The sequence below is a fragment of the Crocodylus siamensis genome, chromosome 1 (assembly GCF_052110815.1).
Source record: "Crocodylus siamensis isolate JL-2025a chromosome 1, ASM5211081v1, whole genome shotgun sequence".
Taxonomy (NCBI): Eukaryota; Metazoa; Chordata; order Crocodylia; family Crocodylidae; genus Crocodylus; species Crocodylus siamensis.
This window is the reverse complement of record NC_143395.1, coordinates 207,684,397-207,703,186: the sequence shown is the minus strand read 5'-3', so window position 1 is coordinate 207,703,186 and position 18,790 is coordinate 207,684,397. Positions and strand designations below refer to the sequence as shown.

Sequence of the window (18,790 nt, the reverse complement as noted above, 5' to 3'; positions counted from 1 at the left end):
GAAGCATTCAAATACTTATCATCAAGGACTGTAAAAATACTTTGTCACCTTCATGTGTTACAAGCACACCATCCTGCAGCTAAGGTGGCTAATATGATCTTTGGCCGTGTGAAGAGAAGAATGGTTTATTTAGAAGTAGGACTGTGATTTTAGGGTGTATTAGGGGGTGCATATATAGTAGAGATAGGCAGCATCAGTATCATTGTACAAGGTATTAGTAGGATGTCATTTAGAATACTGTATGCAGTTCTGGCCACCAATGTTAAAAAAACTTACTGTGAAATGAATTCAAAGAAATGCTAGTTAGGTAGTTAAGGGAATGGAGACATTTTCTTATGAAAGCAGATTAAAGGATCTTGAATTGTTTAGTTTAGCAAAGCAGATATTGAGAGGCAGTACGATGATTTCTGTAACAGGGAACCCTAGCTCTGTTACCAGAAGGCAGGTCAGTCCCTTTAAGACCAGAACTTTCCAGGCACAACCTGCTGGCAGGGTAGGAATTAAAAGCTAAACATAGCCAGCTAGTCAGGTGACTGGAAGGGGGCAGGCCAGAACTATAAAAACCCTGGGCTTGGTGGCAGTAGGAGACAGTGGCCAAAGGAGGAGGAGGTTGCATGTGAAAGCTCCACAGAGAGGCTTGGCTGTTGGTCCAGTTGCTGTGAGAAGGGAACTGCTGATGACTCTCAGAGAAGCAGCAGCAGCACCACAGGGAGAAGCATCACAGACAGTGGGGAAACAGAAGCAGCAAGCCATGAAGAAAATGTAAGCTGGCATGCTGCTTTCTTTAATTTCTATTTTCTTTTTTTGTGGTTAGAGCCCACTGACTTACTGTGTATGTGTATATATATATATTTGTTGATTGATACACTGGTGGTTTGTGGACAAGGTTGTAGGGGAGAAGAAGGCCTCTTTAGTGTCTTGAGTGCAATCATAAAAGGCCAAGGGGGCCTGGTGCACTAGTGTGTGCTTTTGGGCTAGGCCGGTGGTGGTTCCAGGCTGCTGGGCCAGTGGGGTTCAGTGGACAGGTCTCTAGGCCAGAGAGCCTGGGCTCCATATGGGGAAAAAAAAGGAGGGCCACAAGCCCCAAGATTAAGGAGCTACAGCCTCGGAGTCAAACTCTATCTGGTGGGTTTAGACTGGTAGGCCTAGCTAGAGAAAGACAGGGGGGCAAGTATAAGTATAGAGAAGATGTGTCAAAACAGACATGTTTGAAAACACAATGCCACTTAACACAATACTAGGAAACCAGGACTGGTTTAGAAAAAAAAAAAATCATGCTACTTAGTAATAAACACAGCTTTCTGGTCCCTAGAAGTAATGTTTGTGTGCAAATGTTTGAATTAACCTAGCTCAAACATACCTTGCTTTTAGAATATAAATAATTACAACACGAAGTTGTGTCTAAACACTGAATCATGCCATTTCAACTCTTTTTGTCTGAGAAATTTAAGTTAGAATACTTTGGTGGGGTTCTATAAGAAAATTATTTACACTCTCTCCCCCTTTCATGTCCTGCACAGCTAGTCCCTGATTTTGCCTATCAGGCTACAAGTCACATAAAACAATGTCACTTTATAGATTTGGTACAGCTACAGATCTACATGTTATCTAACCAGTGTGACATTTATTGTCCTTTACAAAAGCCCCAAAAAACTTTTCCAGATTGAGATTCACTTTATTCTGATCCTGTTGGCCATGCCAAGCTAACTTTCTCAGATACCTCTCATAGTATTTCCCAAAATTTTGGTGTCAATGGAACCCTCAAAATTTATCATAGACCACTAGGCTCACTTATCATCAACCTTTCATTTTAAGAGGGGATAGGTGGGTGGGCAGGGTAAAAAGGCCTTCTGCACTATGTGGGCCACTTGCAATGGCTTTGAAAACCATTAGCAGCCTCTACCAACAGTTTGGCGACCACAAGACATATTAATCAGATCATCCCTATTAATGCTACAGAGCACAAGACTCTTTACTAAGGTAATTTACTTGGTCAGCAAAATTACTTAAATATAAAACAAAGGCCTTACTTCCTGTTTTGTGTTTTACCTTGAATAGGTTTCCTTCAGAATCCATCACCTCACAGATTATGTCTGAGGTGTGTTTCATATTGTATATTCCTGCCTGGTGTTCCTCATGCCTGTTGTGAAACTTCGTGTCATCATGAACTTCATGGGAATAAACTGCTGAACAATATTCATCAATGAAAAGGCAACCTCTGCTGAAGGGTAACACCTAGCAGAACAAGAAAGGATGATGGTCAACTGTTCTTAGTTAAATCTTGAGTTTTGATACAGTGTGAAAATGAAGCTCAGAAAGAAAAAGGAAGACAAATCTGATCTGGATCTTGAGTACTGAATCCATTTTGAAAGAAGTGGAGATGGAAATGGGGAAAGACAAGGTCCAGAAGGAAAACTGCTACCAGTCCCTGCAATATTACTTTAAATGAGAACAATTTTGAATTTTCATCTATGGTAAATGGGGATCCATGGAGTTGCGCTGAGTAGAGGAGGAATGCCCAGATCTCTAAGACTGGAAACTGAAGAGATAGGATTTTCTAAAGTACATAGAAAAGGAAGATTTGGTCATGGTGAGAGGAGATGAAGGCAAGGATAAGCTGTTCAGAATACATAAACACATAGGTGACTCATAGGGTGGGCATGTGCTCCCCCTGAGACTGGCTACAGCCACTGATGGCTTTTGTAGGCGATCACCACTTGCCACCCCACTGCCAACATTGCTGCCCACAAATTGTGCCCCCCCAGTCTTGGCAGGCACCACTTGTTCATGCATAAATATATATTACATTATCATATCAATGCGATTCTCACCTTATATGTTCCTTGTGGCTTTGCTATAATAGATGTCCCATCTCCAAAGATAGTACAACAAGTGCTGTCCTCACAGTTTGTTATCACAGTGGCAAAGTCAGGATTCTCCACTCGCGTGCACTTTACTTTCCGTTTGATGGTTTCTGTGGATTCAGCTATGAATGAAAACAGGTTAGCCATATGAACCCACAGCACATGAACTATACCTTAGCTTCCTTGTCTTTGGCTGTTGAGCAAGACACTTTGAACTCTTCTTCATAATAATCCCTTCCATTGAAGACAACTGCCCATAAATTGTCAAAGCAATCTAGAATTCTCTTAGGCTCTGTATTGCATTCAGTTAGAACAACAAAAATCCTCACTACCATCAGCAGTGGAACAGGAGAACACATGCCTAATGTAAACTGGACCACTGAATTTTTTTGTATCTTGACTGGAAAAGCACCATGCTATGAGAGTGATATCTTGTTTAGACATGTAGCAACCTACCTTCCCATCACCTAAGGCACAAGTACCAAAGACATTACCCTGCTATGTCCTTCTATTACAGAATCATAGAAAAGTAAGGCTGCAAGGGACCTCTAGAGGTCATCTAGTCTAGTCTCCTGCCAGAGGCAGATCATCCCTGTCCAAACCATATACAAATACCCCTCTAACCTAGTACTAAAACTACACAGTTAACCCTGTCATACAAGCACCCTAACCTGCCACAGGTAAAGTGGGGGGACAATGATGGCTAGTGTCTTGATGCTGCAAGGGCTGTTAAATATGTTTGAGAGCCAAGAAAGACAGCCATGCCCCTTGCTATGGAGGAAGATATACCCCCCACAGTCTATACCAATCTGAGCACAAAGTAAAATTACTTAGTGACCCCAAATGTGGTGATCAGTCTGATCATGAGTGGAGGCAAGACCATCTATCCAGGAACTTCTGAGTTGTAGTCCCAGAAGGACCACTGCCACATCCCAGTCACCTTTGGTGCCTGCCACTTTAAGTGCAGCAAACAGGTAGCAACCAGGTGCCTGATGAGGGCAGCCATTGTGGCCCAGGGATATAAGCTGGGCTGAAGTTTGCTGCAAGAAGGAAGGAGGAAACATTAGGCTAAGAGGCTATTCTGCCCAGAGTCAGGAGGTAAGGGCAGGAGCTACAGTTGTACAATCCTATCCTATGTGCCTGTTGTACAACCAGACTGAGACGGGCTATGGGGACTGTCCACGGGGACCATGAAAATTTGCCCGGGCAGCCCCTGGCACAGATAGCTGCTAGCCAAGCCCTTCATCCCTGCTCCCTCTGTGGGGGCAGGTGGCCCACTTGGTACTTGCCAGAAGCAATCTGCCTTCCCAGTCCCCTCCCCAGGCTGGGCTACGGATGGCTCTTGGCAGCAGCTGCCACAGCAGCTCCAGACCAACTCCCCCACTTCTGCAGGCCAGGCAGTTTCCTCCCATGGTGCCAGGCCTATGCCAGCTGGGGTTGTAGGGTGAGGGGCTCCCATCTGCCTGGGACACATAGCTGGTGATGCTGCCACTCTCCCCTCTGGTGGGCCTCTCTGGAGAGCCATCCCACGGGGGGTTACCAATTCTGACTGAAACTATTCCAGATTTTTTTCCCCCAACATGATGTAATGTCATTATTAGGGGTGCACCAACAGATTTTTTTGGCCAATACCATATCGGCTGATACCGGGGGGTTACAATAAATAATGGCCACAAGCTAGAAGAGAGCAGATTTAGATTGGATATTAGGAGGAACTTCTTCACAGTTCGAGTGGCCAAGGTCTGGAATGGGCTCCCAAGGGAGGTGGTGCTCTCCCCTACCCTGGGGGTCTTCAAGCGAAGGCTAGATGTGTATCTAGCTGGGGTAATGTAGGCCCAGCACTCTTTCCTGCTTATGCAGGGGGTCGGACTCGATGATCTATTGAGGTCCCTTCCGACCCTAGCATCTATGAATCTATGAATCTATGAATTGCTAATATGCAGCTGGGGAGCTTGGAGAGCAGCATCCGGCTGGTAAGTCTGTTGTGGGGGAAGGGGAAAGGGGGGAGGGAAGGGGTATGGGGCGAAGATCGAGGGCCCCACAATGAGGGAGGGAATAGGACTCGGACAGGGTCAGGTGCTGCACAGCTGGGGTGGAATGCAGGATGATGCCACGAGTGGCTCATGTGGGAGGGCTCCAGGGGAAGGTGCAGCTTCTGCTGCTACATGCTCCCTGGGAGGGCATGGGGGCATGTGCCCCTAAGTCTGCATGCGGGGAGAGGGTAGGATCCCACTGCAGGCTGGGGCCGGGGTTGCACCAAGCTTTTCCAGGCTGGGGGCTGGGCTGGGCTGCTCTTGGGGTGGGCAGTGGTGGCACTGGAAAGAGGGTATGGGGGGGCTTCTGCCACCCCAAAATTCACCATAGCCCCCCACCCAGTGCCTCCATTGCCAACCCCGAGTACAGCCCTGGCCAAACCCCCCAACTGGGAAGAGCCCAGCACTGCCCCCAGCCCCAGCTCACAGTGGCAGCCTGCCCTGTGCCCCCCAGAGGAGCCACTCATGGCTCCATCCTGTGCCCCACCCCAGCTGTGTAGTGCCTGCCCCTGCCCCAGCCCCACTCCCTCCCTTACTGCAGGGGCCTCAATCTGCCCCCCATGTCCCTTCCCTCACAACAGACTTACCAGCCAGGCCCAGCTGCTCTCCACACTGCTGGGCTGTGCTCCTGGCTGCCTGTGTACTGTACTGTAGCAGTGTCCATGCATGGGACATTTATCGGTGACATTATTGGCCACATCAACCAAAAAAAGTCATTTGCCAACACTGTACTTATATCAGTACTGATCTGATATGGGACTGATGTATCAGTACACCTCTACTCATTAATTGTACTGTTCAACCCGTTCAGAATATCAATCTCCAGGATTGCTTTCAATAGTCACCAGGAGATCAATTCTGATTCTGGTAGACTCCCAGTCGATGCAGGAGGGTTGGCAAACCTATCTCCTTTCCCCCTTGCCCCAGTGCATGGCCTGCACTCTAAGCATGCTCCTGCTGAGAGTCCCCATGGCACACCATGACAAGCTGTTTGAGAGCACTGAGGGGTGCCTGGCCCACTACTCCCTGCTGCTGCTAATCACCATGGTGTCCTGGGGACAGCTGAGAACCTCATGTGGGGCTCTGAGCTTCAACAACACCCCAGACAAGCCTGCACTTCCCTTCAATGTGCACTGCCTAGAGGGCTATCTGTGCCTACGTTATGAGTGCCTGACCCCTGTGGCCAAGGAGGAGATTGCTGCTGCCATCAATGAGTTTCTCTGCCTGTGACAGGCCCCTGGTTGCCTAGCTGGGAAGGTGCTGGCTGCTCAATAAAATTTTGAACTGCCTCCTGCCTCCCTGCATACTGTGGGAGGGAACCCTGGGGGCTAGGGGGGAGCTTGGCCAGCAGGGTGGGAAGTGGGGACAGAGGCAGGAAAGGGAGGGATGGCCCCCCCATGCAGGGCTCCTGGGTCCAGGTGTATAACCTGGAGGCAGGTGGGAGAGCTGCTGTGGGCACAGATTCATAGATTGTCAGGCCAGGAGGGACCTTGGAAGATCATCGGGTCCAGCCCCCTACACCAAGCAGGAAAGATAACTGGGGGTCAGGTGACCCCAGCAAGGTGACTGTCTTGTCTCTTCTTGAAGATTTCCAGGGTAGGAAATTGCAGCACTTCTGGAGGGAGCTTATCCTACAGTTTGGACGCCCTGACTCTGAAGAAGTTTTTCCCAATGTTGAGCCTGAATTGGTCTTCCAGGAGTTTGTGGCCATTACTCCTAATTTTCTCCTTGGGTGCCTTGGTGAACAGTTGCTCACCGAGCCTTAGAAGTACTCCTGGAATGTAGCAATAAGCTGCTACCGGGTCCCCTATCAGCCTTCTTTTCATCAGGCTGAAGAATCCCAGATCCCTCAGCCTTTTCTTGTAAGACTCTGATCAGATGGGTGGCTCTTCTTTGGACTCTCTCAAGCTTGTCCATGCTCTTGTTAAAGTGTGGTGTCCAGAATTGGATGCAGTGCTCCAGCTGTGGCCTCACTAGTGCTGAGTAGAGTGGAAGAAACACCTCCTTGGTTTTGCTGGAGATGCATTGATTGATGCATGCCAGAGTATTATTTGTTCTACTGGCTACAACATCGCACTGCCGGCTCATATTTATACTGTGGTCTATTATTACCACCAGGTCCTTTTCATTTGTGGTGCTAGTTAGTTTGGTGCTGCCAAGCCTGTTGGTGTGTTGGGGGTCGCTCATCCTGAGGTGGAGCACTTTACATTTCTCAGTGTTGAACTTCATCAGATTCCGATCTGCCCAACTTACTAGCCTGTCTAGGTCCAGTTGTAGCTGTAGCTTATCTTCAAGCATGACCAAGCTTCCCCATAACTTGGTGTTGTCTGTGAACTTGGCTAGTGAGCTCTTCACCCTGTGGCAGCAAAGCCTGATTGGCCATGGCAGCAGTTGGGCTGAAGCTCTCTGATGGTGACCCAGAAGCACACCAGACACTTCCAGGGATGCCGGCCCCAGGATGAGCCTGGCTAAGAGGAACCTGCTGGGCCTGGCAGGAGGAGCAGAATACAGTGGCAGAGTTCAAAACTTGACCGGACATGTTGGAGAGGGAGGAAGTGAATGCAGTGGCTCCACAGTAGCTACACACTGGAAGGCAGGCCCTGGCAGGGGCAAATGGTGGGAACTGCAGCAGCAAGTGGCTCTCACTGGAGCCAGCTCAGAGGAGCAGGATCAGCTGCTGGAGAGCCGAGACTGGGCCTCAGCAATGATGACTACTGGATACAGGCCAGGATGACCTGCAGGCAACACAGTGTAGCTGTGAGTACTGGGGCTGAATACTGAGGAAAGAAAGCTGAATTCCCCTAGCTTCAGTATGTGAATAGCAGTGTGAGAAGGACTTTTAAGCTCCTGAGTAGGAGAGGGAAACAACCGGCATGAAGGATTGCGTACACTTTCATGACAGTGCCGGGAAGAGACTATTAAAAATTCTGATTGAGCATTATTTTCCTGTGTTCCTGGCTACCTGGTGTTGTTTCCTGTCATCTGGGAGGTGCTAGGCGGGGTGTATGGGAGGTGGAGCCCCAAAACACGGGACCTGCAGTGTCTGTGTGGAGGCTATATGAGGATAAAGAAGATCAACATCTCTATTTTTCATGCAATGTCAAAGTCGTGGCAGGAAAGAATTGATAGCACCCATGCAGATGCCCTAGCCAGCAGCTGACTATGCATCGGAGAACGAATATCCACTCTCCATGCCAGGGGTCCCAATGGTCATTGAAGGACACACATGTGAGATTACACACTCCCACATCCAGATAGTTAATAAAGATGTTGAAAAATACTGGACCAAGCACCTACCCCTGCAGGATACTGCTGCCCACTTCTTGCCAGAATGACACAGATCCATTCACTACAACTCTCTGGGTCCTATCCTGCAGCCAGCTTCTCACCCACCTGACTCTCTCAGAGTTAAGTCCACAATCCTCCAATTTTCTCACAAGGACATTGTGGGATACTAGATTAAAGGCCTTTTGGAAGTCTAGGTATGCAATGTCAACCTGTTCTCTTGTGTCTAGGTGGTGGGTTACCTTGTCAAAGAAGGACATGAGGTTGGTAAGGCAAGACCTGCCTGCAATGAAGCCATGCTGGCTGTCATTCAGAATCGTACCTTCTGCAAGCTTATCGCAGACAGGCTCCTTGATGATCTTTTCTAGAATTTTCCCTAGGACGGAAGTTAGGCTGATTGGCCTATAGCTCCCCGGGTCCTCCCTCCTGCCCTTCTTGTAGATGGGCACAATATTGGCCCTCTTCCAGTCCTCAGGGACTTCTCCAGAGCACCATGAGTTGTGGAGGAGTTTTGCCAGGGGTTCTGCAATGACTTCGGGTAGCTCCTTCAGCACTCTCAGATGAAGACCATTCGGTTCCACTGACTTGTATATGTCTAATTATTTTAATTGGTCATACACCAATTCTATGGCAATAGTACAATGGCAATTATTCCTACCATGCTCATTCTGTATCTACCTGGTATTGTTTTCCCCTTGGTCTAGTGAAAGACCACTGATGCATGGGTAATGCACAAAAGACCACCAATCCAGGCAATGCATGGGTGACTGCATTGCTGCCTTACCCCTTCAGCTCTCCTTCCTGTGTGGGGCTTACCGGATGGACATGGCAGGCATCCCTGGTGGCCTGAGTCTTTCCCTGCAGGTGGCAACAAGGTGCAGCTACTGGTGATGTTTCAGAGTGTAGAGGCATGGCACCTAGCTGCCCAGGCAAGGGAGTGGGTGTTGGAGTGCTCACTGGTTCTGCACTTTGGCATCACATCACAGTGCAATCAGGTCCATTGTCTCTCCTTGTGACCAGTTGGGACTCTGGGTTGCCCTGTGTGGCATTGGGGAGGATGCCACTGTGAGTCTTTCAATGGCTCTCAGGGGCTCTGTCAGAGATGCCAGGTGCTGCTGGGCCTTGGCATACGCCTGCAGCACAGGGGCACTGTGTGCAGGAGGCAGCCAGGTGGTGGGTAGCATTTTCCAGTCCAGCTCCTCCCATAAACAAAGGCACAAAGGGGTGGAACTGTCCTGGATGTCTCTGTTCCTGGGATAAGCATGGGAAGGTCTGGAGAGGGAAGGGTTACAGCATAAGGCAGTTCCTCCCTGTTTTAGTTTCAGAGCCCTAACACAGGAGGAGTGCACACATGGCAATTTTATTTTGCTGTTGAAGTTCTGCTACCATAGCAGCATCACAATATACCTGAGGAGTGTGGCAGGAAGCCACCTTTGTTTCTCCTCAAAATCTCTGTGCTGTGACAATTTGATTAGGATGGGCCCAGCAGAGGAGACACACCTTTACCCTATCTCTTTCGGTAACCTAAGCTGACTACATTCCTGAGGGGGGAAACCTGCTCCCTCTGCCTACGTGACTGGTATCAGCTACCTGGGTGAGGGGCATCTACCTGGTGGGCTAGAGTCTGCCCGGCAACTAGTGATGTATTTCAAATTGGTTGGCCAACAGCCAACAGGTGCTGGCCTTCATTGGACCAGGTGAATGAGGTCACAGGGGCTATATAAGTTAAGGCTGCCCAGGAGGAGGGGGCAGCATCCATGCAGAGGATTCAGACTTAGAGAGGAGTTTTACCATCTGAAACTGGCTCTCTCCCTCATAGCTCATGAGCTAGGAACGGCCTGCCTCCAGAGGGAATCTCTAACAGCCTCTGGATGATGCTTGTGAGTAAGCTACTTGAGATCTGGTTAAATATGTAGCTGGCAGTAACTCAGATGCGTGATCAAAAGGCTACCTCAGCCAGACTGTTTTGCTCTATGGGATTTCTATGATATTGCTCAATCTTGTACCCTATTTTCACTGTACCCCTGTAATCAATAAAGTTCTCCTTTGTAACCGGTGTAGGAGAGTTATTGAGGGGTGGGTCTAAATTATGCCTAAGCGCCCCTTAGGTCTGTAGACTAAGGGAGACTTGCCTTTTTGGCTCCTGACTTGGGGAAGTGCCCCAAGTGCCTGTACTGGGTTGAGTACCCATAGGACTATTAGGCCTGTGTTTCCCCAAGGACACAGGGACGAGAGAGTCCCTTCTTGCGGTGGTGGCAGCTTATGTTACTCCCAGGCTAGTGAGTGTGCTCCAGGAAGGGGGTCAGCCGGATCAGAGGCACCCCTAGGGAGGCACTCAGAGCCTGGAAAGTGGCTGGGCGCAGTGAGGTGGGTGGCTCAATGCAGGAGCTCCCCCTTCTGGCTCACCAAAAGGGGCTCCTGTGGCACCCTGGGGTACCACTGGCATAGTTACACAGAGACCATCCAACATTGAACGCCTCCAATGATGGAGATGCCACAACTTCTCTAGGCAGTCTATTCCATTGCTGAACTGTTCTATCAGCGAAGAAGTTTCTCTTGTTATCTAATCTAAATCTATATTGTTGCAATCACTGGTCACTGCAAACCATTGGTCCACATGCTACTTTCTACAGCAAGTGTGAAAAGGTATTGTGCTTTTTACAGCAGTGGTTCAAGTATTTAAAGACTGGTGTCATGTCCCATTTTAAGCACTTTTCCCACAGCTGAATGTGCCTAGTCCCTTCTCCTTGTATGACTGGTCTTCCAAATTCTTTATTTTTCTTGTTGTTACCTGCCTCTGGAACCTCTCCAGCATCTCTATGTCCTTTTAAAAATGTGAATCTTAAAACTGTACACACCACTCTAAATGAAGCCTAGTAATGCTGAGTAGAGACACTATCACCTCCTGTGTCTTGCACTTAATGCTTCTAGTGATGCAACCCAAAAATGCTTTCACCTTTTGCACCACATCACACTGCAGATCCATATTGAGTCTGTGATTTCCCTTTGCTTGCAGCTATTGAGTTGTCCACCTTCTAGTAGGTTTTTTTTTTTTTTTTTTTTTTTTTAGCCTACATTTCTTCAACTTGTTTATGAGACTGCAGTGTGGGATTATGTCAAAAGTCCTGCTGAAGTCCAAATATACTATAGGCACAGCATTTCCTTCATCCATCCAACTAGTATCCTACTGAAGAACAGAAGATGCGTCATGGATTTATTCATAGTAAATCCAAAATGGCTGCTCTTGATCAGCCTGTCCTTTCTCTAGATGTTTGCAAATGGACTTCCTTATGATATACTCCAGCAACTTCCCAGGTATTGAGGGGAAGCTAAATCATTTATAGTTCCCTGGACTTCCCTCTTTTTTTTTTTTTTTTTTTTTTTTTTTTAAAGAGGGGCACTATATTGACCTTTTCCCAGTCCTCTGGTACCTTGTCTGTCTCCCATGACTTTGTAAATTGTATTGCTACCAGCTTCAAAATTTCATCTGATAGTTTCTTTGGGATGAAGTTCATCAGGACTCACTGGCTTAAATTCATTCAGGCATGTCAAAGGCTCTCTGACTGTTTCTTTTGTTAGCTCATCTCTCAGCTTGTTCCCTTCCTTAGCCTTATTTTCTCTATGGTTGCAGTTTAACTCTTTTTGTGAAGACTGAGGCAAAGTAGCTGTTGAGATTCTTTGAATCTTCTGTTAAGATTTTGCCTGGTAATTTAATGGTGGACTCACAGCTAGGTCTTCTTTTTCTGACCTTGCACTGTTACTAGGGGTTTTGGGGGGGAGGGGGGGGTCTGAATAGCCCCACACCCCAGAAGCACCTCTGCACAGCCACCCCGGACTGGGGAGAACTCATTGGAGGCTGGGGAAACCAGGTCCTGGGATGTAGTAAGTCCCACAGCAAGGGAACTGACACAGGTGTAGGGAGTAAGAGAGGGTTATCCATGTGAGCCCAGAGTGGGAAGGATAAAAGGACACTGAAAGCAGCCTCAAGGTGCTGCACCTGGCTAGGGAGCAGGCTGCCTGGGGTTAGGCAGCCACCAGGAGAGCCCAGAGCAGGGCTCTTCTCTGTTTATTTGCTTGATTGTTTGCTTTGTTGCACAAGCTTGCAGGCTCTGCAAAGCCTCTAAAGGAAAAGAGGCAACCAGGAGGTAAAGCCTGGAAGAACCACTGGAAGACAGCTAAGTGCTAACTTATTTGTTTAACTTCTTTTGTTTGTTTTACATCATTACCAAGCCTGGGTGGCCTCCTATTACGATCTATTAGCCTGGCTGCAGCAGAGGGAAGGGTCCTGAACAGTGGGTCCTTGGCCAAAGCCAGCAGCAAAAATAAAACTGGTCAGCTCAACTAGTGTGACCAAACATACCCTGCTGTCATCTGCCCAGACTCTGCCCATAGCAGCTTACAAACATATTAATAGAACCTCAACTTGTTTTTAAACTTCCCTCATGAAGTGCAGCTCATTTTTACCTTTACCTCCCGGCAAGTTCTCTGTACCACCTCCTCACTGAATTTATGAAGGCCACTGTCCTTTTTTAGTTCTACATGGATCTGGCCTTGTCCGATCCGAGTGACAATTTTTCCCTCTGAAAACATGACCTTTCACTGTGTTCCCAAAGTATTGTGAGCCAGCAAGCATAGTCTCCACCCTGAACACAAGTGATATTTTCCACCATGCAAATGGACAGAGAATATGAAATTGTATTGCTGAACAGAGGAAATAAAAATTGCTTTTGGCTATGAATGAAAAAGGCTAATAGCAAACTCCATTCTTTATGCCCATATTTTATCACAATCATAATGTCAGTCTCACAGATTCATTCATTTGAAAAGAAAAAAAAAAGTCAGCAAAGTTACTGGAGGGCATAGAATAAAAAAGAGATAATGTTATTTTTTAAAGTAATGGTTGGAACTGTGCTCCCCCGGGAATGAGAGGCATGTGGGTACCCAGATAGATGAAGGAGAAAATCTACTTAATACCTCTCTTGCCACAATAAAATAAATGTCACAATACATACCAATAAGAGAGCATTCACAAAAAAACAACACCCTAGGCTGAATATCAGATCTATTATCTAGGCAATACATACAAAATTTTGACCAAAAAAAATAAAATAAAATAAAAAAAAAAATCTATTGTTTGCATTGACATAGTCCTGCTTTACAAGTTATAGGAGAGAGAATTATGCCCCTCTTGATTTTTACCTGTTTCTTCATAATCCTCAGGTATGAGATGTTTCTCAAAATCTTGATAAAATGTAGTGATTCTAGTACCATCAGCGTGATCCACAATCATAGTCCCATCAGTTTTCTGAACCATTATCACCTTGTCTTCTCGTATTACCAGAACCTGGAAGGGCAAAAAAACCTTTAACATCAGCATCTGTAAAACATTAAAAAGAGAAGGTGCTTTAACACTAGCAAAGTTTAACCAGCACAGTCTTACGTAGTTTAGTAGCCTGAAGGTTCACATTCTTTCACAACCTTTGCATTTTTAACATATTATTAGAGATCTTAGGAAACTATCTAATGAACAAATTCTACACTACTTCTAACATTTAGGAAATCAGCCAGATTACTAGACGCAGAATAACATTACCGTTTTATTAACTGGGTCAGTTGCCTCATAGGTTAATAATGGTTTCAGATCCAATCTCTTTACTCCCTTAGTGGCCACTTGAAAGCCCAACGGAGTAGTTGTTATCCAGGTTCCTGACTCATTCTCTTGCTGTGCAATCTGCCAGGGACCTTCAGGCAATTCATTTTTGGTTGGTTGTGCTATACTTCCCTTGTGGCTATTTCTTCCTGCAAGAATACAAACAAAAGCCTCTATATCACTCTAGATATAATGCATAGCCATAGATATGTCAGCAAGCTGTAAACTCTCCAGGATTATTGTAACTGATTGTGGAAGGGGGAAGTGATGGCCCAGGGGAGGGGTTAATCTTTGAAGAACTTCATCAGTAATCTTGGGACAAGTCTTAGGCTATAGGAAGTATCAACACTTGAACCATTTCAGATAGACATACATACTCTTTAAAGTGTTCCAAAAACAGCTGCAGTGCTCCAAAATAGTACTTATTGAAACAAGGTACCCTTATGAAGTGCTTCACTTGTTAGGGATGCACAGGGATAGGATCTTCTAGAATCTGACAGTGGCTACTCTCCTCCCACTCTAGAGGGTTGCCCCAGTTTAGCTTTCACTTAACACAAAGTGTGAAGCAGGTGACATGTGGTAAGCCCCTTCCTATTTATAACTCACCGCAATTTATTTGTCCATACTGTAAAACATCGAGAGGGTCAAGAAGAGGGCCACTTGCATGATCAGTGAGCAGCAGGGCAGCTCTGGGGTGGGTGGGGAAATCCTTGTGACCCAGAAGGGTCAGTTCCTGGCCAGCCCTGGGCGGGGTAGGGAAGCAGACGCGTCCCCAGTGCTGCTTGGCTCTCAGCAGCACTGGGGCAGAGGTGGGCAGCACAAGGTCTGGGGTGGGTAGAGAGGTACCCTGTTTCCATGCTGCTCCAGCAAGCCTCTGCATCATGTGTATCAGCGTCACTGCATTTCAAAATGGTGGTGGGGGCACATGAGATACTGTGGCACTTTAATAAAAGCAGCTCTTGGAGCTGCTTTAATTAAAACATCCCCTCCCACCCCCAACCCCTGGACCACATGTAAAAGTGCCCTAAGTGTTTATACAAACATGTTACAGCACATTAAAGGGGGGTAGGGACCTACCAGGTGTCAGCTGATTTTAAGTCACTCTCCATGTGTTCTTCTTGCATCATAGTAGGCAAAATGTAAATTCTAGTAGCTTATTCTTCAGTGAGAAAAAGTAAGTTGTCGCAGTTTAGCTTTCATTTAAGACAAAGTGTGAAGCAGGTGACATGTGGTAAGTCCCTTTCTATTTATAACTCACTGCAATTTATTTGTCCATATTGTAAAAAACTGCCCTAATTCCTGGTGCAGCAACTGGAATGTCAAGCTGAAAATCCTACCTTTCTTGGTGCTGATCTCTGGAGGATGTTCCAATTTGGAGTGTGTCTGGACTTGCAGGTTATTCTCGGGTATAGTGGATGGTGCTATGCTGGACTGTGGTGGTAGGACAGGGCCGGAATCGGGACTTTTGATCACTGTGCCATCAGCAAAAAGAATCTAGGGGAAATCATGACAGACTACATATGTTAAAGCTGTTTTAAACAATAAGAATTCCTCTTAGAACATGCTAATACAGTAAAGTCTGTATGTCTGTCTGTCCGTAACACCTGTGGCCAACTGTGCATGCACTGCCAAGAGGGTGGGCTGTGACTGGCTGCATGGGTTGTGTGGGTTTGAGCTGCTGCTGGGGAAGTTTGTGGCGGCAGCAAACATGCTCCAGCCGCCCGAGCAGCAGGGCTTTTCCATGCCTCCCTGTCTGAGGGTTAAGTGGGGGGGTATGGTGACACTGCCCCCCCCACTGCCCATCCCCAATGCCCCCCAGAACATCCAGCAGGGAGGAAGTGGCAGTGGGCAGGGAGGAAGGGAGGAGGTCAGGATGGGGAGAGGTGAAGGGGGGGGTCAGGGTGGTGGCTGTTGTTGGGGTTGGGTGCTGGGGATGGAGGGGAGTGTGGGGGGGGGTGTCAGGGTGGCAGCTGTTGAGGCCAGGAAGCAAGGAAGGGAGGGAAGCAGAGAAGGGAGGGGAGGGGAGGGTTTAAAAGGTGGGAAGGTGGAGGTGGGAGGAAGGAATGGGAGGCAGGGGAAAGCCCTGCTGACAGGCAGAAGCAGACAGCGGGAGGGAGCCCTCATACTGGATGCTGGAGAAGGAGGAGGCGGCGGCAGTGGAGGGAGTCTTTACATGGCCGGCCCTGAAGGGTGAACGAAAGGGTATGCGGCGGGGGGCATGTAAACACTCCCTGAAATGCATCATTCTTGATAGGCAACTAGCTAGTAAAGTAAATAAAATGGAAGGTGTACAATCGCAGAGAAAGAGACAAAAGAATTTTGCAGAGTGAGCTACTGAAAGAGGAATGAGTATCAGGACAAGATGGCACTGGCAGCAGTTACAGTACAAATATAAAAGCTGCGTGCATATTCAATTACAAGGTGCCAGTATAAAAGTAAAAATAAAGATAATTCTATTTAAATTGTGGATGTTTTTATGGGCAAGTTCTTCCAGAGCTGCTAGCATACAAGGATTTATGTACAGGTCTTTGTCCTGAAGTGGGTACTTTTGAAGTTTGTAGTCCCTATTTAAAAAAAAAAAAAAAAAGTCAGCCAAAGCAGCTCATAGAAAAATAAGACATTACTTACCCTATAGTACTTGGGTTTTTGAGATATGCTGTCCATGTCTATTCAGTTGTTAGTACACATGCATCTTGTGCGTGCAAGATGAGAATACTTGACCACCCTTGACTATCTGGATTAAATATGCCCTGTGATGGCATGTTTGGAGTACAAATTTATTGCATTATATAAAGATGCCCTGAAGCACAATGCACTACTTTATGTGAGCTGCCTCCTGAACTGCAAGTCAGTGCTGGTTAGCCCACCCACATACTAATTAGCCTATTTACATCACCATGCACACATAGCTATGCTGCTTGTAGTTCAGGAGGAAGCCCACAAAGAGAAGTGAGGTATGTTTGGGGACCACACTGTCTGACACAATACGTTTGCATCACAGACATGGCTTGAGTGTCCTTGGACCACACTTTTAGATGTGAAATCTTTTATTAGACCAACAAAATGTGCCTATGTCCTTGATCAACACAGCTACAATTAAAAACACTTTTAGTTGGTCACTTTACCAAAAGCATGTGAAATCATTTTTTCCCCTATTCATGAACACTAGCTACAGACAGAAACAATATTCCACATCTACTTGCATTGCTCAGGTAACCCACTTCTATTCTAACTCTGTTACTGTACCTGGGTAGATCCATCCAACATGTACTTTATGACAGTGCCTTGGCTGGTGATGACCCTAGACATCTCTTGTTCTATTGTTTTTTTCATTGATTTGTACTGATGGGAATACTTCATACGTAGGGGATAACTCTGTCTAACCAGGAGTTGCAGAGTAGGTTGCTTGGCCTCTTCTGCCTTGGCCACACATTCCTTGGATTCATTTTCCTTCAGTTTTCCTTCCTTGGCTTCAGCTGCTTTTGGTTCACTACTTGCCTTGGCTTCATCTTTCATATCTGAGAACAAAGTTGTAATATTTAACAGCATGTTAATAACAGTTTCAAAGAAGCCCAACTTCATTTAAAAGTGTGGCCACACAGTATAATTACTATTAAGTAATTTATCCAGTCTTTTAATCTATATTAAAAAGTGGACACATGACCAGCTCTCCTGAGCTGGCTGCCCACTAGGTAGTGGAGGAAGCTAGTTTGCACTGAAGAAACAGCTACCCTGGGTGTGTCTACATGTGAATTTACACACCCCTAAACTTAAGCCACTTGAATGCAACTCACTGGGCATACGCCCTTGCAACCTGCCCTGGTCAGCACCCTGGACAGCCAGACCCCAGCTCCCTGGGCTGTGCTCTGATGCCTGGTGCTGCCAGGAAGAAAAAGGTGGCAGCGAGTATTTCATCCACTAGTGGCTCCACAGTGCCTCTGCCTCAGGGCAGGTTTGCTGGCTGGGAAATGCAGCCCGGCAGGGGCAGGATATCTCACTGCCTGCCCGGGATTCAGGAACCCTCAGAAGCCTGCAATGGGGCTCCTGCCCGGTACAGTAGGGAGACTGTGACTGTATCTGACCCCAGGATCCAGAGCTGCTTTCTCTTCTGCAGCCACCTCTGCCCCAGGCAAACACGCAGCTTACCTGCTGGCAGGATACTGCCCATGGAAGAGGTGGTATCAGTGACTGGGGTCTCTGTTCAGCTCACCCCAGGCAGGCTGGGACCGTGTCTGCTTCCAGTGCCTGGTGTGGCTTTCCCTGCGTTGCCTGCCTGACCTGCACCCAGCCTCCCCGGGCTGAGCCAAGCAGAATTCTTAATGCATCTTAAATATGGTGACTAATGTGATGTAAATCACCTTATGTCACTTTAAGGGTGCACGTATAGACATACTCCCTGGGATTAAATTGACTAGGGAATGAACACACAACATAATCCACATAGTGACTTTCCCATATAATAAAGGTACTATACAGTTTTCAAGGGGGTAACTTTACCTTGGATTTGAGCAATTTAGTATATAATAGGGCTATACATTGTATGTCTGCTCCGTTTTCATTATATAGAAAAGTCAATTTACTACACACTAAATCATCCACCATGTCTATACTCTGTCAACACTGGTGAGAAATGTTACTAAAAAAAAATGCTATCAAGCTGTTTGATGCTTTACAAACATAAAAAAAAAAACAGATGCAGTTTCTGAAACAAAGAATTTAATTAGACCCTTTCTACCCATGCATTTAAAGGCTCAATGGGATCTAATGTACAATACACACAATCATACCTCCTACCATACCATGCATACTGCACTGAACCTGGGCTCCCCCTGCACTGGCAAGAAGCAAGCTCCCATGGCTGAAAGCCCCATTGGCTGAGGGACTCCCAGCCACTTGCGTCACTCAGTCCTAGATGTGCATTGGGCACCCAACTGTTGTAATCTTCCAGCCTTGGTGGT

At 46.9% G+C, this 18,790-nt stretch overlaps 1 protein-coding gene across 1 annotated transcript in view; it reads right to left on the bottom strand.

The window, feature by feature from the left end:
• SPAG17 (sperm associated antigen 17) overlaps window positions 1–18,790 on the bottom strand; it is a 354,514-nt gene that overhangs the window by 84,896 nt on the left and 250,828 nt on the right. The window contains exons 26-31 of the mRNA XM_090053742.1: window positions 17,079–17,350; window positions 15,170–15,326; window positions 13,776–13,981; window positions 13,382–13,526; window positions 2,832–2,986; window positions 2,050–2,235 (exon numbers count right to left, since the gene is read on the bottom strand). Of these exons, the coding sequence (XP_089909868.1) occupies window positions 2,050–2,235; window positions 2,832–2,986; window positions 13,382–13,526; window positions 13,776–13,981; window positions 15,170–15,326; window positions 17,079–17,350 (1,121 nt within the window). The remainder of the gene's footprint in view (window positions 1–2,049; window positions 2,236–2,831; window positions 2,987–13,381; window positions 13,527–13,775; window positions 13,982–15,169; window positions 15,327–17,078; window positions 17,351–18,790) is intronic.